Here is a 24071-nt window from a genome sequence, read left to right as displayed (position 1 = left end):
ATTTTCTTCTTCTGAAAACTGTCTTATCCTCTAAAGCTAATTTTAGGTTGGGAACCAGGTCTGAATAATTCTCATTCTCTCTCTCTCTCTCTCTCTCTCTTTCTCTCTCTCTCTCTCTCTCTCTCTCTCTCTCTCTTCTCTCTCTCTCTCTCTCTCTCTCTCTCTCTCTCTCTCTCTCTCTCTCTCTCTCTCTCTCTCTCTCACTCTCTCTCTCACTCACACACACCTCTTTATGTGTTATATTCTAATTTCCTTTATTGACTTAGAAACAATTTTGTACTGGTTTTAGATATATAACATAAAACCATAGGCTTTTAAAACTCAATAAGTAAGGCAATATATTGGGTGCTAATATGATTCACAAACAAAACAATTTGTCCTCGAGCAGCTTACATTCCACTGAAATGACATTTAGTCTGTGTCTACAGAGTAGCCAGTGATTTAAGATTTAAGTTCTCTTATAATCACAAAAGCTTTGTTTGTCTGGCCACATGGTTACATTGTATTCTATTTAACTTTTCCACCAAGTACTGGTTTATTCAGTATTTGAGTTTCTCTTTATCTGAAATAAACCCACAGATCTTTTGGAATAGTTATTCACCAATGCCAGCAGTAGCAAAAACCAATTTTTTAGGTTGCTACAGACCTCTCCTGTTTGTTAGATGTGGTTTGTAGGCTGCATGAGGAAACTTCAGACATTTGAATTTATTCAGGCCCAAGGGAGTTCTGTGTATTTCTGCTTATTCATTATTTGATTTTATTTGAGAGTGTATTGGCCAGTCTTCAAGCCAGACAAGTTGGGTATGATATGTTTGGTAAGGGAGGAACATTGTGAGGTGGGGGTAATCTCAGTGGATCATCGTTCTTTGGGAAGGGCACATGACTATGAAACTTGTCTGCCCTGCCCATCCTGTCTCAGGTCCTGGTTAATAGTGAGTATCATAGAGTTAGGTAAATGTTTCATTTGGACCTTTCTCAGTATTGAGTGAAAGGATGGGTAAGATTATTATATTCTTAGCCACCTCTGGGAATCACAAATTTACCAACATCTGACTTAGGAACAGACAGTTGTCAGCCAGCAGGCACTCACATCCACTTTGGGGACCCAAGATGTGGTCAGTATTTTCTGTTCACTTATAGAGGAGGCAGCATGATGGAGTGGATAGTGTGGACTTAGGAAGACTTGGGATTGAAATCTCTTTCAGATAGTTACCAGCTGGGTAATTCTGGTAAAGGCAGGTTTTCTTTCTGTTTGTTTATGTACAACAGAACCTTCCTTAAAGGGTGGTTGTGAGGATTAGATAATTACAGACCTAATTTCGTGTATTATATTAATGCCAAGCATGTTATTTAATGTGGCCTGGCAACTAGATAGTACAGTAGATAAATGATGTCAGGAAGAAATGAGTTCAAATCTGACTTCAGGCACTTACTAGCTGTGTGATCATGGGCAATTTTTTTCCCTCAGCTTTTTCTTCTTTAATATGAGCTAGAGAAAGAAGTGGGAAACCAGTTTAGAATCTTTGCCAAGAAAACTCAAATGTAGTCATAAAGAGTAGAGCATGACTGTAGAACAGCTTTTTATTGATAATGGTTTATTCAAAAAATCAAAATTGCATTTGTAATTGAAAAAATGGAAGTAAAAGAAAGGACATAGAACACAAGGTAAAATACATTATCCAAGCAGCATACTCTGTAAAACACAATTAATCAAACAAAACTCAATGAATCAATATGAAATATTAGAACAATTAAAAGAGTAAAAAATTAAAACATCTGAGGCATCTACTATGATAAACGATTGGCCGCTACAAGATATCTATGAGGGAGACCTTAAGAATCGCTATATTTCTTGAAAACCATATCCAGAACAAAAGAAAAAAGAAAAAAACCTGGGTCATTAAAAATAAACAAAAAACCCCATAAATCATTAGGACTAGAGGGCCAAGTTGTACGACAATTATTACTGCCATTGTCATCATTAATATTATCATAATCTAATCAGGAAAACTAAACTAGCTAATGAGAGATAATTAGAAAACTAGTTCTGATAATCTTGATAAGTACAGTGTGAGGCTTGGTAGAGAAAGAAGTATGGGTTGTGATAGTCAAAGAACTTTTTGTGGAAGAGGGCATTCAAGTAATTATATGAAGAAGAAAGATCTTGGAATGAGTAAGCAGGAGTTGCCATTGCATGTGTTGGAGTCTGTGAGATTTATTGTTTGTTGTCCTAGTTCATTTAAAGCTCTTAAGTGCTGTGTTTGTTATTGCTTAGCCATTTTTAGTCATATCTTACTTTTTGTGACTGTGGAACTTTCTTGGCAAAGATACTGGAATGGTTTGATATTTATTTTTTATTTCCTTTTCCAGCTTATTTTACCTATGAAGTCTACAAGGCTAAGTGACTTGCATAGTATCATACAACTAGTGTCAAATCTTCCTCACTCCAGATCTGTCACTCTATTTACTATCTGGCTGCCTAATGTGCTTTATAAATAAAGTTAAAATCTCTCTCTGTTTTTAGATATCAAATGACATGTTGTATTTCATTTTTTTACTTGCATTATTTTTCACACTTAAAAAAGTATGGTGTATAGAATAATCCTGTTCTAATGTACTGGATTCATGTTTATCCAAACCTTTGTGTTAAGGACTTTACTGGGCAGTATTTGAGATACAAGGAAAGCAGTAGGTACAGTCCCTGCTTTCTAGCAACTTAAAACGTAAAACATAAAAGAATCTTTTAGAAACCTAGCAACTGCTAGAGAATAATTGAAAGGCAGTTTATATGCAGTTGTACAACAGTGCATAGTCTGGTAAGTTTGTGTTGATTTTCAGTGTACAAAGGAGCATTGGTCCAGAAGATTTTGAACCAAATGGTATCATATTAAAAATTCTGATGGATATATATTTCTCCTCTTCTTTAACTACTTCCTTATTATTATTCCTCTATCATGATATTTTTAAAATGGAATTTTAAAAAAATTAAAATTTAAGATATAAGAAAAAATGTCAGAATTTTTTGAAGTTCTAAATTATAGAATGCTTATCTGCTCATTATTTGAATATTTTCTATTCTTAATCCCTGAAAATTATCAGATTGCAATAAACAGTACCTCCTTGAAGATCTTATAAACTTTGTTTGAGCAAGTGAATTCCCTACTTGATTTTTTGCTTTTATTGTTTTTGTGTTGATGATTCATTTTATTTTATTCATCCTTCCCTCCCTGTGGCTGTCCCCTCCACCCCTAGCCCCACAAAAATAACACAAAAAATAGTCAATCCCAACAAATCAACCAACCACTACTACCGCCACAACAGAGATCAGTTTGGAGAACATATTTCCTGGTTCAGAAGAATTTTTGTGAGATATTCCTTTGAGAATAATTCATGCCTTGTTACAGAGAAATGGATACATTATATCCAAATTACATAGTTCTACAGTATCTTTCAGATGCTTTCAAACAGCTATTTTCATTATCTTCTTATCTGTCTTTTTCTTTCCCCTATGGAGTGATTTATTACTTTATTTCCCCTTCTCCCCAATAAGCAGCATTCTTCTCATTTAACAAAACACATTTTGTGAGCCCTACTTTGATAAAATATCTTTGCATGAGAAATCTTTCTGTTGATAGTAAAGAGTTGCGTGTATGTTTAAATCTCAAAACAGCCAAGCATATTAGGCCTCCTTCTAAGTCTTTTTGGTCTTTCTTGTTCAGCCACAATTACGAGTTCCTCCGAGAATGATGACCGGAGTGGCTCCAGTTTGGAATGGAGTAAAGATGGAAGCTTAAGAATTGGAGTCCAGCAAGGAATTCTCCATGATCGGAGGGCAGATAATTGTTCCCCCGTGGCAGAAGAGGAGACAACTGGATCAACAGAGAGTCTGTCCAAAGCTGACGTATCTGTTGGAGATGGTCCTGTTCCATACACACAGAACTCCAGCTCCCTAATCATGCCACGGCCTAATTCAGTTGCAGGTAAGGTTTCCAAAATTAGGATGTTTTGTTTTTGTGAGAGGAGATGAAATGTAATAATATCTTGGACTTGGAAGATTTCATGGTTTTTTGCCTGGTTCTGAATTTAGTTTTGGTGTTTATGACATTTTAGAAAGTCATTCTACCTTTATGGTAAAATATTTATCTATTAATGAGGGAGTTGGATTGGATATTTCCTAAGATCACCTCCCATATTTCACATTTAATGGTTTTAAGTGGGTACAATTTGATAAGATATAGTAGAGATATTGAGGCAAGAATATTCCCTTCACAAATCAATACTTAGTATTGATTGTAAACTTGGTGAGCAGAAAGGATAGTCTGAGACTGAGTGTGTGTAGTGCTATTTTGTGTAAGGTAAGAGGTAAAAAAAGGATCTGAATTAAAATTCTTCTTACATTTACTATCTCGAAGATCTAAGTTGTCCTTTAACTTCTCCGAGCTCAGTTTTTTTACCTATAAAATTAGGAAGCTGGACACAATGGAGTGTTGAGATTTCTTCTAGCTCTAATTTGAGGAATCCTATGATTGATAATAAATAATGCTCTTTGCTGCTAGCACCAAATCTAATTTTTTAGCTAAAGAGAATCACACAACATATTATAAAAATCCAAAAGGGTTTTTTGGTCATCCAGTCTAACCATCTAATTTAATACATGAGGTAACGTTAAATCTATTGTTTTCAGTCAAACAGAATTACATTACTATAGACTATAAAAACACAATGATTTTTGGTTATCTAGTCTCATCATCTAATTTAGTACTTGAGGTAACAGAGACAGGTGATATGCTTTCTCCAAGGTCACCTAGCTGGTAAGAGAGAGAGGAAGGACATAATCAAATCCTCCCTTTGTTTCTTCATAATCAGAAGCACATTTTGTGTGGATGAACTTAGATTTCTAGACAAGACAACTACAGTCAACATCAATATTGAAAATTCAACTCCAGCTTCAGGAATAAGAACTCCCTATCTGACAAAAATTGCTGGGAAAACTGGAAGATAATATGTCAAAAACTTGGCACGGACCTACGTCTCACACCCCATACCAAAAGAATGACAAAATAGATACATGATTTGAGCATAAAGGATGATTCCATAAATAAATAAAGAGAGCAAGGGGATAATTTAACTATCAGATCTTTGGAGAAAGGAGGAATTTATAACCAAAAAAGAACAAGAGAACATTATGAAAGGCAAAATGGGCAACTTTTGATTACATTAAATTTAAAAGTTTTTGCACAAAGCTTAACAGAAACAAGATTAAAAGGGAAGTACAAAGCTGGGAAAAAATCTTTACAGCCAGTGTTTCTGATAAAAGTTTCATTTCTAAAATATATAAAGAACTGGGTCAAATTTACAAAAATATAAGTCATTCCCTAATTGAAAAACAGTCAAAGAATATGAACAATTTTCAGATAATGAAATTAAAGCCATTTATAATTATATGAAAAAATGTTCTAAATCACTATTGATTAGAGAAATGAAAATTAAAAGAACTCTTAGATAATATCTCATATCTCTGAGATTGAATAAAGATAATGATAAATGTTGGAAGAGATATGGGAAAACTGAGATACTAATGCATTGTTGGTGGAATTGTGAAATAATCCAACCATTCTGGAGAGCAATTTGGAATTATATCCAAAGGACTATAAAACCATAAATTTGACTCGTTAATGCCATTGCTATATCCCAAGTAAATCCTAAAGGAGGGAAACGCACCCACATTTCTAGCAGCTCTTTTTGTGGTAGCAAAGAATTGAAAAATAAGTAGATGCCCATCAATTGAGTAATGGCTGAACAAGTTGTGGTATATGAAGATAATGGAATATTATTTTTTTTTATAAAAAATTATGAATAAGCTGATTTAGAAAGGCCTGAAAATATTTATATGTACTGATGCTGAGCAAAACAATCAGAACCAGGAATACAATGTACACAATAACACCAAGAATGTACAATGATCAACTGTGAAAGACTTGATTCTTCTCAGTGATCCAAAGCAGTCCCAATAGACTTTAGCTATCTGCATCCAGAAAAAGAACTAAGGAGACTGAATATAAATCAATACATACTATGTTCACTTCTTTTTTCTGTTTTTTTCTCTCTCCTATTTTGTTCTGATTTTTCTCTCCCAACATGATTTGTAATGTGCATTAAAAATAAATAAATTTACTAGAAAAAATACTGAAAATTAGTCATTAGAAATTAAAAACTTTATTATTTTTCTCAGTAGTGTTTTGTTCCAATTACATGTAAAAATGGTTTTCAGCATTTGTTTTTGTAAGATTTGGAGTTCTAAATTTTCTCTCTCTCCCCTCCCCAAAGCAATTATATATGTACAGTTGTTTTAAGCATATTTCCATATTAGACATATTATGATGAAAAATCATAACAAAGTGGAAAAAATCAAGAGAGAAAAAGTGAAAATAGTCCACTTCAATCTGCATTCAGTCTTTATAGTTCTGCCTCTGTATGTAGTTAGCATTTTACATTTCAAATTTATTGGAGTTGTCTTGGATCACCATATTGCTGAGAAGATCTAAGTCTATCATATAGATCATCACATAATTTTACTGGTTTTGTGTAAAACATTTTCCTGATTCTGCTTATTTCACTCAGCATTTGTTCATATAAGTTTTCCAGGCTTTTCTGAAATCAACCTGTTCATCATTTATTGTATAACAATAATATTCCACTAGAAATGAAAAATTTCTAATTGGAACATATAACTTAAGCCTTTTAAAATTAATTTATTTTAATTGTATTTAATTTTTCCCAATTACATATAAAGATAGTTTTCAACATTCACTTTTATAAATTTTGAGTTTTATATTTTTTCCTTTCCTCACTCATCACCCCCTTCCCCAAGATGGCAAGCAATATGATACCACTAATACATATATAATCATATTAAACATATTTCTACATTAGTCATGTTGTGAAAGAAGAATATGAACAAAAGGGAAAAGCCGAAAAAAAAGAAACAAAAAAAATGTGCTTCAATCTGCATTCAGACTCCAAAATACTTTTTCTATGTGTGGATAGCATTTTCTATCATGGTAGTCCTTTCTTTAAACAGATGTATTGACAAGAGGATAGTAGCTTGGAATTAGGTTAAAAAAAGTAAGAAAAATTGTTAATTATTATATTATTAATGTTCCCCAGCCAGAGGGTGAAAAAAGTAAAGAAATAAGATTGTATAGTGTTGGGAGAAAAAAAGAATACTATATTTGGGCCATTATCTGTAACTTCATATGATTATGAAATTACATTTTGTGCTCTTAGGTGTGTGTTAGTTAATAAAGGAATCTACTACGATTTAATTTTATTTTTTACTTATAGTTGATGTTTTTCTTGAATTAGCTAATAAGGTAAGGGAGAATTAGTGGATGGGACACTAGGTTTGGAATCAGGAAGACCTGGTTAAAGACTTGCTTCTGACATAGTAGCAATGGAACCACAAGCAAGTCACTTAACTAACCTCTCAGATCACTAAGAGCAGTTGATGCTCTGCAAATGTGAAAGGTTTTTTGAAGGTTTATTGATGCCTTTTATATAATATTCATTTGCAGGTATACCTCACCTGAAGTTTCCTTCCTTTGTAACAAAAGATTTTTCTTAACGATTCGAAAAATTAGCCAACATTGACATTGCTTGACAGTATGTGCACCACACCTGCTCTCAACATCTTTTCAACAGAAAGAGAGATTCATCAAGTTACCCATTCTGCCAAGTTTTATCATTATAATTATAACACATTCAGTTTTGTTCTCTTGTTCTTTCTGTTTACACTGGTGTAATCTTTGTGAAAGTTGTTTTTCTAGTTCTGCTTGCTTCATGAAATATCATGAAGTACCAAAAAATTCCCTAAAAGACTATAAAATGTGAAACCACAATTTTAGCATAGGATTTAATGATATTGGTCAGAGCAGACTGGTATAGGGAAAAGAGAGCCAATTGCAGTTAGGGGGGGCCTGGGTTTGAGTTTGAATGTGTGACTTTAAACTCTTAGTATCCTAGGAAACTGTCTTAAAATTGCAGTTTACAGAGCATCTGATAACCCATAGAGAAGTCCATTCACCAAAAGTTCTCCACTTCAAAGATGTTATCGATCAGGGACACAAACGAAAATAAAAATGACAGCAAACCTCTACCATTGATCCATGTTATCAGTGGTGGCCGTGGCGGAGTGTGTGTATGTCTTATGGGTGGCGGTAGTGGTGATATGTTCTGTGTTCTAACTCTATAGTAACAGATAAAGAGCCATAATAAAATAGTTTCCAAAATGACTTCTTTAATTCACTTCTAATGGGCAGATAATGGCTCCTTTCTGAAAAAGCTTCTCATCCTATCACAAGTTAGTAGTGCTAGGCAAAAACAGTGGAGAGCATAATGAGTACTGAGTCATGATTATTCCGTGGTGCTTTCATTTTTTCCCATTAACTGGTTTTCAGGGTTTCCATTGATTGACTGGTTCATTTGCCTTATTGTAGAATTTCATCTCTGTTAAATCCAGCAGAAGGCAAAGTTATGTTCAACTTAAGCTGTTTTTAAAACTGAAAATCCATTAGGATGTTAATTTTGAGACAGAAAAAAAAAAAGCCCTATTTGGGGACTGTTTTCTGCTTGGTGTTTTCCTCTCCAGTCCCCTGCCATCTGAATCGATGATGCATGTGAGCCAAGATTTTCCAGTACACTGCTGTGATTATAGAGCTTAGCTTCCCAGTTTTCCGCTATGCTTGTTCATTAGCCTCATCACATTCACTCTTGACTTAGACCTCCTGTGGCTGAAGACTAAGCCAGGGACTAAGCAGGGGCAAATTAGCCTAATGGATTTGTACATTTTTTCCTAGTTTACATCACTGACAAACTAAAAACATATCCTGAGTTAGGAAGGAGGGAAAGTGAGTACTATAATTTTCTGTGTTTATTAATGGGTTAGAAGTATAATACAGTGTTGTGTATCTATGGTAAACTAAATGTTGGGTAATAAGAAACCATGGGACCTGCTGGGTATCAGATTGAGAGAGCAAGTTAGTTATAAACTATAATATGACATCAGCAACTTATGGCGTGTGTCCCAAAGTTGGAGCTGGTTCTCAGGAGGAATGATTTAGTAAAATGGGCACTGGATTAAGAGTTAGAAAATTTGGTTCTGAGGTTGCATTGTTGCTCTTTACAGGCAATTGCAAATTTCCTACCCTTTCTAAGTCTCTGTTTCCTGATCTGTTGAAAATAATAAAGGGGAAAGTTATAGAGTTGGACTAGTTGATTATCAGGGCAATGGATGGAATGCTAGGCCTGGATTCAGGAAGCTGAGTTTAAATCAGATTTCAGGCACTTATTAGGTATGCAACCCTGGGCAAGTCATTTAATCCTGTCTGCCTCAGTTTCCTTATTTGTAAAATGAGCTGAAAAAGGAAAGAGTAACCAGTCTAGTTTTTTTTTTTTTTTTTTTTTTTTTTTGCCAAGAAAACTCCCAAATAAAGTCTGAGTAGGCAGATACAACTGAAAGCAACAACAAATTTGATCCTCAGTGCTCTTTTTTGGCTCTGTGATTCTCCCTGCTATAACCATAGCCATGGGTAAAACTACCAACTAAGTGAAGATTGTCTTGTGCCATTCTTGCCGCTTTTTTGTTTCTTTCTCTGCTCATCACTCATAGATGGCTCCTTGTCCCCTCTTGCTACCCATTCTGTCCAAAATTCCACATGGGTGGCTTAATCAAGCCTGCTTTGCTCAGAAGTGCTCCATATCAGGAATCCTTTCCATCATCCCCCCAGTCAGAACTACTCTTCCTTCCATTACCCTTGTTCTTATTGGGGTGTTTGTAAAAAAGCAAACTTTTGGTCCCGATTTGAAAACTAGTGTGTGAATGAGTGACCAACTGGGAGACACTTTAAATTAAATGTGTCTAAAACATTATTTCTCCCCTCAAATGAGTTCTTATTCCTGACTCATAGGTCTTGCATGCAGCTGTTCTTTCTCTCCCATGATGGAAACTTGGAAGTCATTTTGAAGTTTAGCTCAACAGATTCAATTAAGTAAGGGATACATTCACTGGGGATGTGAAGATAAAAAAACAAAAACTCAATAAGCTTGCCCAAAGAATGTACAGTGTCTTCCTCCATATCCAGTTAGTCGCCATGTTCTTTTTCACCTGTTTCCAGTATTTCTCAGATTTGCTTCCCCTTCTCCATTCCCATGGCCATTACCCTAATTTAAGCCCTCATAACCTCTATGTAATTTGTAGCAATTGTCTCCTTACAAGTCTTTACACCTCTGGTTTCTTTCTGTTTTATTCCTTTCCCAAAAAAACTGGTGTCAGGTGACTGAGTCACATCACTTTTTTTGTCCCAAACCCTTACATCATTCATTCATTCCCATTACAGAAAATCCATTCTCCTTAGCTTGTTGTTCAAGCTACTTTCCTTTTACCATTTGCCTTCTTCCCAGACTTATCTCTTCACATTTTCTTTGCTCCAAACAATTAGCAATTACCTACTCCTCAGACCCATTTGTCTGTGCCCATCCTCATACCTAAGATGTCTCCTGTTGAAAGACTTAGTTCAAATGCTAATCTCCTCTAATATCTTCACCTCCAACTGTGTTGTACTTTTCCTTTGGAAAGGGGGAGAAAGATTGGAGTCTGGAGAGCAATGGTTTCTAACTCCACCTCTTAATTTACTATTTAAAGGAATCTAATACTTAACGTGCATCAAGAAAATTGGATTTACACACATATATTGTATCTAGGTTATACTGTAACACATGTAAAATGTATGGGATTGCCTGTCATCTAGGGGAGGGAGTAGAGGGAGGGAGGGAAAATTTGGAAAAATGAATACAAGGGATAATGTTATAAAAAAATTACTCATGCATATGTACTGTCAAAAAATTTATAATTATAAAATTAAAAAAAAAGATCACAAGAATTATAAATATCATCTTCCCCTATGGGGGGAAAAATTTACTATTTAAGGGACTAAATATATCACTTCATTTTTCTGAATTTGTTCATTTGTGAAATGGAGATATTTGTAAATATTTTGTAAAGGTGCTGAATGAATGTGAGATGTTTCTTTCTTCCCCAAATAATCTCACACATCTCTTACATTTTTACATTCTAATTTAGTTCATCTTTGTTTTATCATCCCTACTCATTGAGAAGTTCCTTGAATGCAAGTGCCATGTTTTCTTTATCATTCTATTTTTCCCAATACCTCATTCAATGCATTGGACATAATAGCTGCTTAATAAATATTAAATGAATGGACCTCTTTTTCCTTCGATTCTTTGCATTTGAGGAGATGAACCCGAGGGAATATCTACTCTGAATGATATTTTATATGGAAAAGTACTTCCTGATTTTGATTCTCATCCCTCCTTCCCTCTCCCATTCCAGGAGTTATTCTGCCTCTGCCCAGTCCTTTGCCTCTCCCCCAACTCTATTTCTGCTAAAGAAACAGAGCAAGTTAGCATCCCCTTCAGAGCAGTCACCTTTTATTACTGTGATCTGATGCTACAAATTAAATCTTGTTATGGTAATAAAGTCATTTGGATATTACAACAGTATTTAAACTGGTTCACTTTTACTACAAAACATCTTGAATAAGTTTGTTCGGATTTGGAGTGATTTTTATTTATTAGAGATTTTTGTTCCAAAAGTATTTGGTATACCAGGAGAACTGTCTTTGAATTTGGCTAAGTGAAATGTTCTTTGAGCTGCATTATTGTGTGTATGTACCTTTACACACACACATTTCTTTCATTTTTCTATAGATTATTACATCACATGTTTGCATATCATTAGTACATTTATCATATCATTTTTATATTCCAAAGCTTAGCTAAATGCCTACTACATAGCAGATGCCTAATAAATGCTAGCTGTCTGACTTCTGTTTGACTTTCAAAATGTCAGGCTTTTATATATTGTTGATATCACAGCCTCTTTACCTCCCCCCCCCAATAATTCAGAATCTTGCATAATGGGATTCTTTTATATTTGACCATTTCTTTGTTGTCTTAAAATATTCTTAAGTGGGTCATAGGAGACTGAATTTAATTGTCCAGGAAACCCACAAACTCAAATAATTACCATCTACTTTCTTGAAATTTGAACTAGTAATTGTACTGGAGACTATTGGCATTTGCCCTTGATGGCAGGGTTGATCCACTCACTACTTAAGGTTTCAGCAAATGTTTCAATTTGCTTGGATCTGCTGAAGTGCCTTTTTTTTTTTTCCTGCTCCCAGTGTAACTCTTTCCTGAGTCTTCTGGAAAATGGAGCTTGCGCTCGCATATTGTGAGAAATAGTGAGTGCTGAAAAGATACAGTTAAATTCATCATCAAGAAGAGTTATCAATAGATTGGTTTTAGTCAGAAGCCACAGATTTTAGTTAGTTGTCTCGTGTTATATTATCCTTCCTTGAACAGGGTTTAGTGTAGCTAATATTAAATAATTAAAAAGAGTCTGAATCTCTTACAAACTAGAGCATAAGTGACTTTGAGGAGCAAAATGTTATTCCTTCTCTCTCTGTTCCAACTATTCACAACATTCAGCAATATTTTCTTGGCTGCATGATGACATCAGATAGATGGGAGATACTTAGGAATCTTAATGTAACTTAATGTCTCTGGGCCTCTATTTTCTTCTCTAAAACAGAAGGCTTGGGCTAGATTGGGGAACAGAAAGGAAGGGTTTAACTTTTTTTGTCTCATGACCCATTTGGCAGTTTGTGGTCCTTTCTCAGAATGTTTGTGGTCCATGTTCAGAATGGAAGGAAATACACCATTTCAGCTAGAGGTTAGTGAAAATAAAGATGAAATTCCTTTTTCCATCTAAGCTCATGTATGCCCAAAGAATGTCCACAGATCCCAAGTTACCCCCTTGGCTACATGATCTTGAGGGCCTTTGGCTCCACATGTCTGATCCTATAATTTATCACCTCTCTTCAAGCAGTTGTCTGAACAACTATGAAGCCTCTTTAAAAGCTGAGCTAGCAAGAAGCTGCTGGTTCCAGATGAGTAATACTCCATTTGGACTGATTCTGAGTTCCTTTGGATTTGAGAATTAAATAGGGCTTGAGAGAAGGTTTTCTCATTTACTACTTTGAGGCTAGAAGAGTGAATCATTTTCTAAAGATAGTGAGTACAAAAGATATTCAGATTGCAAATTCCTTTCTTCTGTTTTTGACAGTCATCCCTCAGATATCTGTACCTCTTGGTACCTTGTTTACACTGATGATTCTGCCTACACTGTTTCCTGTCTCTGACATATCAACACCATCATATTTTTTCCTATTAGATTATAAGCTCCTTGAAAATGAGGGCTGTTTTTCTTTTCTCTCTTCTCTTCCTCTTCAAAAATGTGCATTGGCCAGTAATTGTGTTATTATTGACAATAACAATACCTGACATACAATAATTAAAAGTTTACAAATCACTTTCCATAGATTTGCTCCTCATAGTAACATTGTAAGGTAAAGAATGAGAGTTATTATTTTTATTTTTTAGAAATTGAAGCTGAGAGAGGCTTCATACAGAATTTCACTGTTGAAGAGACTGAAGTTCAACCCACATATGAAGATAAATCTTTTTTCCATAGTTCTAGCAGAGTGATTATCCAGCCTTTCCCTAAAGACCTTCAAAAATATATAATTGGCCACCTTTTGGCAGCCCATTTCTCTCTTGGAATGTTTCATGGTGGAGATTCCTGTTGCTCCAGTTCTTATCTATTTCCTTGACATCATAATCATTTTTCTCATTAGCTTGTAAGCATCTTGAGAGCAGGGACTGTTTCCCTTGTATCCCTAGGCTTAATGAAATGCCTACTAGGAGCTTAATAAATGCTTATTGAAGTAGTAGAAAAGTAATTTTCCACATGAGAGCCTTCAGTTACCTGAAGATCAATGAGGCTTTATTCCTCTTTCCTCTAAAATGATTCTACTGGACCTTCAGCCCAGTGTGCTATATATGAGTAAATAGGTGCTTAATACATGATTGCCAAATGAATGAGTTTCTGACTAATAGAAATTTCTTCATTTCCTGGTATTAGAGGCCTTAGAAAGAGATACAGCAGTTATTATTTCTAATTAGGGTAACAGCTATTGTATTGAAGAATAAGGTCTTGAATCTAAACCTCCTCACTCTCAAAATATGTATTCTTTTCAGGATAGAATTTTCAGTGTAGAGTTAGCTCCTTTTGCAGGTGGGGTTTATTTGTCTTATTCTTTAAAATACCATTTTAAAAAGTGCTAATAATAACAAAATTTAAAGATGTATGTTAAACTATTATCTGTAATGAAAAGGTTTCCGGGATATGAGAAAAAGAGAAGGAAGACTTCAGTTAGAAGTATTTCTAGTTTCCTGAGTTGAGATGAAGCTTTTTCATGGGTTTTTGAGGGTTTTTTTTTTTTTGTTATTTTTGTTATTTTTTTTAAATTTCTATTGTAATTTATTTTCCAAGTACATATAAAGATAGTTTCCAATATTTGCTTTTGCCACACTTTGTGTTCCAAAATTTTTCTCCTTTCCTTATCTCCCCCCTCCTCAAGACAGCAAGTAATCTGACATAGATTAAATATGTACAATTCTTTTAATTATTTCCATATTTGTAATGTTGAAGAAGAAAAATAAAACTCAAATGGGAAAAAACATGAGAAAATAAACAAACAGAAAAAAGTGAAAATACTATACTTCAATTCTGTCACCAGATGCTGGTGGCATTTTCCATCCCAAGTCTATGGAATTGCTTAGAATCACCATATCATTTAGAAGAGCCAAGTCCATCACAGTTGGTCATCACATAAATTTGTTATTGTATACAGTGTTCTCTTGGTTCTGCTCACTTTACTCAGCAATAGTTCACATAGGTCTTTCCAAGCTTTTTTGAAATCAGCCTTGCATAAGCTTTTAACTACTGTGTGTCTCCTAACTTCCATCCTTACCTCTTCCCTGTTGATATATTGAGCCTGTGAAGTATATTAAGACCCAAGCACTGGTCCATTGTGCTGGTTGTATTGGTAATGCATTAGCTCGTATGGACATTTATAGGAAGGAGGAAGAATAGAATAGTTACTCGTATTTATATAGTGTTTCAAGATTTACCAAGGAACTTTTCAGTACAGCCTTGTCAGGCAGATTTGAAGAAGAATACCTGAAAATAGATGTTTAAAATATACTTTGTTACAAAGATTTTTAGTGAACTATATGAAGCTCAAAAATCAGAATCAGAAGACCTGTGTTAGTGTCCTGTCTTAATTGTTAGCTGGATGATCATGGGTAGACCTTAATTATCTCATCTTTTAAGTCAGGATAACAAATAGTAATTCAATCTATTTTACCAGGGCTATTGTGAAGATTAAATAAGGACATGGACATAAAATGCATTATAATCCTAAAATGTCATATACATTTAAGCCTAAATACAAATGAGAGGCATCCTGATGTAGAAGAGAAAGAGTTGGTCTCAGGAATCAAGACTTGGTTGTAGGCTGGTCTTAGACATATGCTACCTGTATGAACCTAAGAAGGTCCTTAAACCTCTCATTTGTCCCCAAACTACTCTTACAAAATGTATTGCAGGAAAGGTGCCAGCCTGCTGTTGTAATGGGAGTTTCCTCATTGGATTGTCTTTTACTCTATTGAAATCATAAATCTGGATCTCCTGCTTTAAGTAAATTGTGAAGGTAGATACTGGAGACTCTGAGAAGTTTGTTACAGTTGCTAAATGAAGAGATGAGAGCCTGGGAGAAGGGGCTAGGGTGGTGCTTGTGTGAGTAGAAAGGAGGTAAAAAAGGCAAAAATGGGAGATTAGAAAGATTGAGTAATGATACTTGGCAGCAGATTGGATGTGAAGGGAATAAGGATACATCAGAGATGACTCTTTTTGGTCTGAATGTAATCCCTGATTTTCAGTCACTACGTCTCCAGTCTGTGCCAAACCTTGTCAATTCAGAACATCTCTCATATGTATCGCTTTGCTTCCCCTCACACAGCTATTTGTCTTAGTTTAGACCTCTCTCTTCCCTCTCCTCAATTTTTATCATTATTATTATTTTTCCCCCAGTGTTTTTTTTTTAAAAATAATGTAAATGGCATTTTATTTTTTCTAATTACATGTAAAGATAGTTTTCAACATTCATCTGTTAGAAGATTTTGAATTCCAAGTTTTTCTCCTCCTTCCATTCCACCCTCTAGGCAGCAAGCAGTCTGATATAGATTATACGTGTCCCCTCAGTTTTAAAAGCAAGAGCTTTCCAGCTGGTTTCTCTGCCACATCTCTCCCCACTTCAGTTCATCATGTACTACTGTGATGTGAAATTTTCTTAATGCATAGATCTCCGCTTAAGTCGCAGAAACAGTAATATATAGGATTTCTAAACAATTTTTCTTCACCATATCTAACAGCTTGTTTTCCATCTTATCATAATAGTAGCTTACTTTGGGGAAGGAGGCAGGCCCTGCAATTTCATTGGTCAGAGAACTCCCAGTGTGGAGACACCCCCTGCCAAGACTGTTAACTCACTGTCTGTGTAACCTTGGTGGGAGAATGATGGTGCCATTAACAGAAATAGGGAAGTCAGGAAGAGGAGCAGCTTTAAGGGGAAAGTAATGAAATCTATTTTAAATAATGTTCAGCTTGAGGTGCTGGCAGAACATTAAAGTGGAGATGTTTGATAGGTAGTTAAAATTCAGGTTTAGCATTGATGATCCAGTTTGGGAGTTATTTTCAAAGAGGTGATAGTTGTAAGAGTAGATGAGGTCATCTCTTTTGCTTCTGGTGATCTTCCTCCTCAATATCCACTAGAATTCTTGGCTCCTGGTTCTCAGACTCTGATAGCTGGTGAACTTTTGCTTTATGGTTCTTGGCCCAGGCTCTTCCCCTGCTGTCTCCTCACTAAAACATCATGGATGTCTTCTCTGTCTACTTCCCATCCCTTTTCTTCTCTCCTTAGACTGCAAGCTCTTTGAGATCAGGGACTTTTTTGGCTGCTTATATTGGTATCCTCAGCACCTAGCACAATGCAAGTGCTTAATAAATGCTCTTCTGTGGGTCTGTCTGTTGCTGTGTCTCTGTGTGTCTCTTCCTACCTTTTCATCTGTCTATTTATCTAACTGTCTGTCTACCACTAATGAAACAAATTCTTGGGTAATGAGATGAAGGAGAAGGAGTGGTTGGACAAAGAGAGCAGGGTGAGTATCTGAAACTAAAAAGAATGCATACAAAAGGCATTATCCACCTTCTCAGATTCTATAAACAGCTTATGGATAATGAGGAATAAGAAAAGGCCACTGACAACCTTCTGAGAGTCATTTCCATAGAGTAGTAGGATGGTAACTAGATTATTAGAGACTAAAAGACGACCCTAGAGAAGTGAGGGAATAGAGGTCACTAGTTGAATTGTCTCTACCGTTTTAAAAAAAAAATCTGACAGCAAAAAAGAAGAAAAAGGTTTTGTTTTTAAATTATCAAAAAACTTAAGAATGTTCCTAAGCTGAATGGAGTGGAATTATTGTGGAGGGAAAGACTGGAGCAAAGGCTTTCTAAGAATTATAAGTAATGTAAGAATCAATCTTGGCTAGAAGGACGACCTCCTCATCTTCCCCAAACAGAAGGGAAGAATAAGTATAGACAGCCAAATTTTGAGGAAGAAATTCCTTAATCTCCATAGTTGTTAGTCTTCCCGCTATAAAGCATTTATAAAATGTCAGGATATTAAAATTTAAAGCTTAAGGAATCTCAGACCATCTAGTCTAATTCTTTTTTTTTTTTTTTAAATAAACAAAATGAGGAAATTAAGCACAGAAAAGGTATCTGATTTGTCTAAAGTCACAGATTCAAAGCCTGGTCCTAATTTAGCATTCTTGCAGCTATACCACATTGCCCCTTTTTATCTCTTTTCACTCTGAATGCATATGTAGTTTCTGCATAGAACAATGAAACCATTTTTGTTCATGTTTCTAAAATAAAGCATTTTGAGGATACTCTTCAGTAGCCATTCATTCATTCATTCATTCATTCTTTTTTCGACTTGGTAGCTCCTACCACGAACAGTGTTAAATGTTCAAATGAGCGCTGAAGTCAGAAATGTACAGTACAAAGTTAATTCCTGTTGCCTTCATGAGTCTGAGGTGGTTAACCACAGGCTCCCAGAAGAATGGATTCTCATGGTGTGGGGAAAGTGATTAGTGAAAATTTATGCTTACCATATGGAGAATAACACAAGAGGAATGTGAACCTGGGTAACAGGGAAGTGAAAACAAGGAGTTATGCCAGCCAAGGGCAAATGAGGTAACTGAGGCATTCTGTCATGGCCCGAATTTTTTTTTTTTTTAATTTTGCGGGAAAATGTAGTGGCCAGGTCAGCTTGTTTGTTTGTCCCTCGTCATCCAGCTCTGCTGGTGATTGTGACAAATCCATAGAAGCCCAAGTTCTTGGAATTTTTAATTTTGCATGCCGCATGGGGAACGGGTCAGAATCAGAATTTGCCTAGCTAATAATTTGCCATGGCAGAGTGAGATATGCCCTTGAAGATAGTGATATCATGGGCTGATGTCACTTTGACAGAAGTCCATTTGTTTAAGGCCAGTAGCACTTTTTATTGTGGTTGAGGAAACCCATAAACCCAATTATGTTAAATCTTATTTTTTATACTATGGCATGTGATTTGCAAATAAATCATTTAGATTTTAAAAAACAAAAACATTCACTCTATTTTTCCCATCACTCTATTTTTCCCAGTGTGATTGAAAATTAACAATTTCTTGTGTGTATATAAATTGTATATTTAAATTAGTGAAATACAGATGTTTGGTGTCTCTTCATATAAGTCTGTGTCTTTATTGGTCTTATTTTTGTTCTTTTGGAGTTTTGTGCCCTTATTTTGGTACCCCAGTATTCAGCACATAGTAGGTGCTTAATAAATACTTGTTAATTCAACTTATGGATCTACTAAATACTGAGTGTGCCATATTTTCATAAATGTTAAAAGGCTTTTTAAAATACAAAGAAAGCAAAACTTGTTCAGAAAGAAGCACAAACAAGTGGGAGAACTTTAAAAGATAAAATTTGAATTTACTATATACTTTAAAAAAAGCAAGCTTTTATAGAAATGTATAGTTTTACATACATTCCTTTTTAAATTTTATTTTGTGTTTAAAAGTGCCTATTCTATTTGGTATTAAGTTTAGAATAAGAATATATTATAAAAATAAAAGGAAGTGACTGAGGAGAGAAGGATGCTTATTGAGAAATAACAATGATGTTAAAAAAATAGCATCAATAAAAATGAAACTTTTTTTTTTAAACTCTAAAATCTTAGAACATTATCAATAGGTTGACTTTTAAGAAAGATTCTGAGAACGCTTTTCACTAAGGCAGATGATTATTAGTGTTATGGATACTTTCAAATTGTAAGCATAGTAGCTATGCTGCTGATTTCAAGATTGAGTTTCCTACCAGTTGCAGATAGACTCACTTGGGCAAATATGAAATCTAGATATTTTGTTTGTGTGTTTTTCACTTGAGTGTTGACTTCTTACTGAGTAACAAATAAATAAATAAATAACTTTTGCCAGGCTAGTCATTTAAAAAAAAAAAAAAAAAAGTTTGAGCTTTTTTTTTTTTTTTCTTGTCACTTAGGAAGAACTTTACTAACCTTGTTCAATTGTATCCAATATAAAATGGGAGAGATTTTTTTTTGTCTGTGATTATAACATGTTTTTAAAGAGAATGCATTTAATTTCTAATAATACAGCAACAAGCTCAACCAAATTGGAAGATTTGAGCTACTTAGATGGACAGAGGAATGCTCCCCTTCGAACCTCAATTAGATTGCCATGGCATAATACTGCAGGAGGTCGAACACAGCAAGAAAATAAAGGTATTTTTCTTAAATGTCTTTGTATATGTGACTCATTTGTTTAATACATTTATTGAACTCTTGTGTAATTGTCAGTGTTCAGTTGAAAAAATGGTTTTTAAAAATATGGCGTAGGGTGTATGCCTTTAAATTTGTTTAATAAAGTATAGACAGAGGCCATTGGAACTGAAGGATTTTCTTGACATCCCGAATACTGTTAGAGTTGAAGAAATAAGCATTCTGCTATGATGTAGTGTGAATTATGGGAATGATACATGTTTACTTCAGATTTAAAAAAAACCAACAACTATGAATTTAGATTTTTTTCTATCAGCACAGTGTATTGAGTTTACTTTGGTCTTATGAGTTTGCCTTGGCCACATATCAATGTATTTGTTTTAGTACATCCAACCAGTAACTTGGAATTGTGGATGTCAGCAGCCTTACCTAATTGAGTACTAGGTATTTTAGCCAACAAAGATGGAGCTGTCCTGTTGCCATCTTGGCCCAGGGAAAAACATTGCTTACTATTTACTTATTCATGGTGGTTGTAAAAGACACTCATTAAATACAGTTTCAGGGTAAACCAAACTATGCATGGTGTAGCCATTTGAATAATACTCACTAATCCTTGTGGGTGGTTGTGTGCCTTCTGAGTAACTCCAAATAAAACCTTGGGTTTGGGGGACTAGAGGAAAATCAGCATAATAAGAAATTTTGTAGATTCTACATGCTATATTTTTGCCGCTACTAAAAGAGACATATGGATAGCTAAAGGATCTTCAAAGATATTATATTATTTTAGTAGCTTGTGGTTTAAAATTGCTGAGGGTTCAAGCTTTGTGGCTGTTCTATCCTTCCTTGGCAAGGAATAATTTAGATTTTTATCAAATGGTCCCTGAGGATGAGCTGTTTACCATCATCATTGTCATTCCTTCCCCCACCTTAAAAAATACCTTTAGTAAAGCCTCCTGGATTATCCCAGGAAATTTATAAATCACTTTAAGTTGAACCTTGGTTCTGTTGAAAAGAAAAATCAGTTCATCCTGACTTTGAGAATGGTATAATTTTAACTTTGAAATATAGACATTTAATATTTAAAATCTGTGGAGATCTGAGTTTGAGAAAAAATGTTTTTTAATGGATTTGAAGAATTGATTTTTTTCTTTTCCTGGGAAAGTTTTTATTTTTCTTTCAGATATAATTTCCTTTTTCTAAATATTGACTTCTTAATCATCCCAATAGGATGTAAGCTTGAGGGCAAAGACTTAGAATTTGTTTGCTGTCCTTGATGCTTTACACTGGGACTGATAGTTGGTAAGGGTTTAGAATGATTGCTGATGGATCGGTTCTCAACCTGCTCATTCAGAAGAGTCCTCAAGGCTGAATATCTGTCAGTTTTATTGTTGTTTTTTTATTGAAACAGTAACATGACGCTTTTTTGATGGTCAGGCCTCCAATCTACAAATGTTTATTAAGTGCCCAGTGTATGCAGGAGCTCTTTTGCACATATTAAAAAGGATCCAGGGGTAAAGAGGAACCTGGAAATTAGCTTTTTTCACAAAGTCCAAGCAACTTTTCCCTCCAGAATCACTCCTCGGCTTTCAAAGAGATTCATTGTTTTAGAAATAATATTAATGGATTAATTTGTTTACCTTGCTCCCTCTCCCCCTTTTTTGGCCACAAGGTTAGAAAGGAGTATAGGGAATTCTGCTGGAGACATTGAGAGCAGAAAACTGACAGTAAGGGCAATGTAGATCTATCCACCTCAACTCTCCCTGAGGGCACCTCTGTAATAGTAGGAAGCAGTGATTAATTTTCATGGTGATAATACTGAGCCATTTAGAAAAGGTTAATGTGTGTGCGCTTGCCTGTACTAATGGATGTATGCAGTAAATTTCAGAAACATTTTTTTCAGAATAGCTAAAAATTTGTTTTGAATATTTTTGTAGCTTTTAAAAAAATAATCTTGAATTATTTGGAAAATCTGGTTAGCAGATATAGTGACTCAACATGGTCCTTATTTAGCAGGTATTTTAGATTTTAAATGTCTTCAATGTAGTAATTCTAATTCAGTTTTATTAATTTTCTGGCACTATCGGTGAATCACCTATCAGATGAATACTTTCTCTGTGTTTTGGCCAGGATCAAGTGTATCACACACAGAAGATACTGTGGTGCACTGTACAAATCAGGCTCTCAGTTATTAATCACTTCATTGATAACAGCCAAATAAATTGGATATTGTAGTATATGTCTATAACACTTGCTTCTTCTCAAGGAGACTGAGATTGGTAAATTGTTTAAGATTAGGAGTTGTGAGCTGCATTAGGCTAAAGTTGATGCACCAATAGGTTGACCTGAATTGACTTGGATTAGAAATAAAGGGTCTGTGCATCTGTGTGGGTCAGCAGTAGGATCAAGACATGAGTGGCTACTCTACTGCATTTCCAGGCCTGGACTACATAGGAGATTAGCCTCCCTCTCATCATTCCCTCCTACTCTCCAGAAAAGTGCCAAATAATTGTAGTGTTGCTGAACTAGAGTTATTAGGTTGTAGTTTTGAAATTTTCCTAGATCTAAATCATTTAAATCTAAGGATCAAGTATCTCTTTTGAATTATTTCATCTTATCCCAAGAAGACACTGAAACTTTTTTACTATGTTCAAAAGGATGCTGTTTGAAACGATGCTGTTAATAGAATTTTATTGCATAAAATCATGGACTTTATTCTAATTATACTGTTCTTCCTTCTAGCACGGTTTGTCCCTTACAAGCCACAAGACATTTTGTTGAAGCCACTGTTGTTTGAAGTGCCAAGCATAACAACAGACTCTGTGTTCGTTGGAAGGGATTGGCTCTTTCAACTGATAGAAGAAAACTTGAAGAATACAGATTTGGCAGAGAATAGGGGAGCAGTCGTTGTTGGAAATGTGGGATTTGGGAAAACTGCAATTATTTCTAAGTTGGTGGCACTTAGCTGCCATGGGAGCCGCATGAGACAGATTGCTTCAAACACTCCCAGTTCATCGCCTAAAAGTATGTTCATCTTTAATTAGTTGCCTAGTTATATTATTAATATGAAATGAAATTCAGGATACTGCTGTTGTGGTAAACATAAATTATCAATGTTTCTCAAGTTGTTCCAGCTGCTACATTAAAACAAACAAAAAAAATTTTTAATTGAAGTTTTTGATCATACAGGAAAACTCTGGTTTAACACTTTATTACATCAAATGCATGGATGGAACATGGGGGACGGAAGTCTTTCCTCTTTCAGTTGTACTCCCAACTCTCCATCTCTTTCTTGGCTCCTTTCCCAGTGCTGCTATTTTGTTGGTCCAGGGCAGGAGTACAAGGCAGGATGGTGGACCATGGCCATTGCTCTGCTCTCTAAAGACAGGCCATTTCCAGTAGTGCTAAGATGGAGGCATTGATGTAGTTGCAGCTACGTGTTAAATGGGGAAGAATTTGGAATTGTGCAGAGAACCTGCATTTTGAGCTCTTGGGGAGTGGGGGGTATTTGGGAGCCTGGCTCATTATTGCTCATTAAATCCAAAGATTTAAGATTTCTCTCTTCAGTAGACCAACCCATTGCAGGGGTTTTAAAGGTTCCCAGGTCCTGTGGGCATATGTGTTTAAAGTTCCCTTATATATTTACCAAGATCATCAAGGTTCAGTTGGAAACTGGATATAATGCCTTAACATATGTCCATTCCAGGTCCCTTAGAATGTGTCATTCTTAGAATCTTAGAACTTTTTTTTAGTGATTAGAAAGATGATTTTGAACACCTGTTGCTTCTTAAACATAATAAACTCATTATACTTAAAATGGAAAAATTATCTATTTTTAGGGGAATGGTAAGAACTAATCAATGAGTAACCTATCTGATTGAAGAGAACTGATTTTCCTGTTAATATTGTTGACATAGATACTGGGAAATACTTTTTAATGGGATCCTGGTTTTATTTGTTCTTCCACAGATTCTGATCCCTGCCAGGATCTTCCTTTCACCCCATTATTCTCACCCAATACTTCCACAGGTGCTACCAGTGCTGTGAAAACCCCAAGTTGTCCTGGTACTCCTGAGCATCAGAGACCGGTAGATGGTGCCTTGAGATACCTTGCCTCCAAGGTAATGGGCTTTTGTATTTGATAATTGTGCTAGATTTGGGAATGCCAGTTAAATAATATTGTGA

General features: G+C 35.1%; 1 protein-coding gene across 7 annotated transcripts in view; it reads left to right on the top strand.

The window, feature by feature from the left end:
- The window catches only part of TANC1 (tetratricopeptide repeat, ankyrin repeat and coiled-coil containing 1), a 254161-nt gene that overhangs the window by 171089 nt on the left and 59001 nt on the right, over positions 1-24071 (top strand). For 6 of the 7 annotated variants that reach the window (XM_074303378.1, XM_074303382.1, XM_074303379.1 and 3 more), the window contains 4 exons: positions 3720-3980; positions 19767-19892; positions 22629-22910; positions 23856-24007. In XM_074303378.1, the coding sequence (XP_074159479.1) occupies positions 3720-3980; positions 19767-19892; positions 22629-22910; positions 23856-24007 (821 nt within the window). The remainder of the gene's footprint in view (positions 1-3719; positions 3981-19766; positions 19893-22628; positions 22911-23855; positions 24008-24071) is intronic. The other variant, XM_074303381.1, reaches the window with a different exon arrangement.

This window comes from Sminthopsis crassicaudata, chromosome 3 (assembly GCF_048593235.1).
Source record: "Sminthopsis crassicaudata isolate SCR6 chromosome 3, ASM4859323v1, whole genome shotgun sequence".
Classification (NCBI taxonomy): domain Eukaryota; kingdom Metazoa; phylum Chordata; class Mammalia; order Dasyuromorphia; family Dasyuridae; genus Sminthopsis; species Sminthopsis crassicaudata.
Note: the sequence above shows the minus strand (reverse complement) of the source record. Positions and strands in the feature narration are given on the sequence as shown.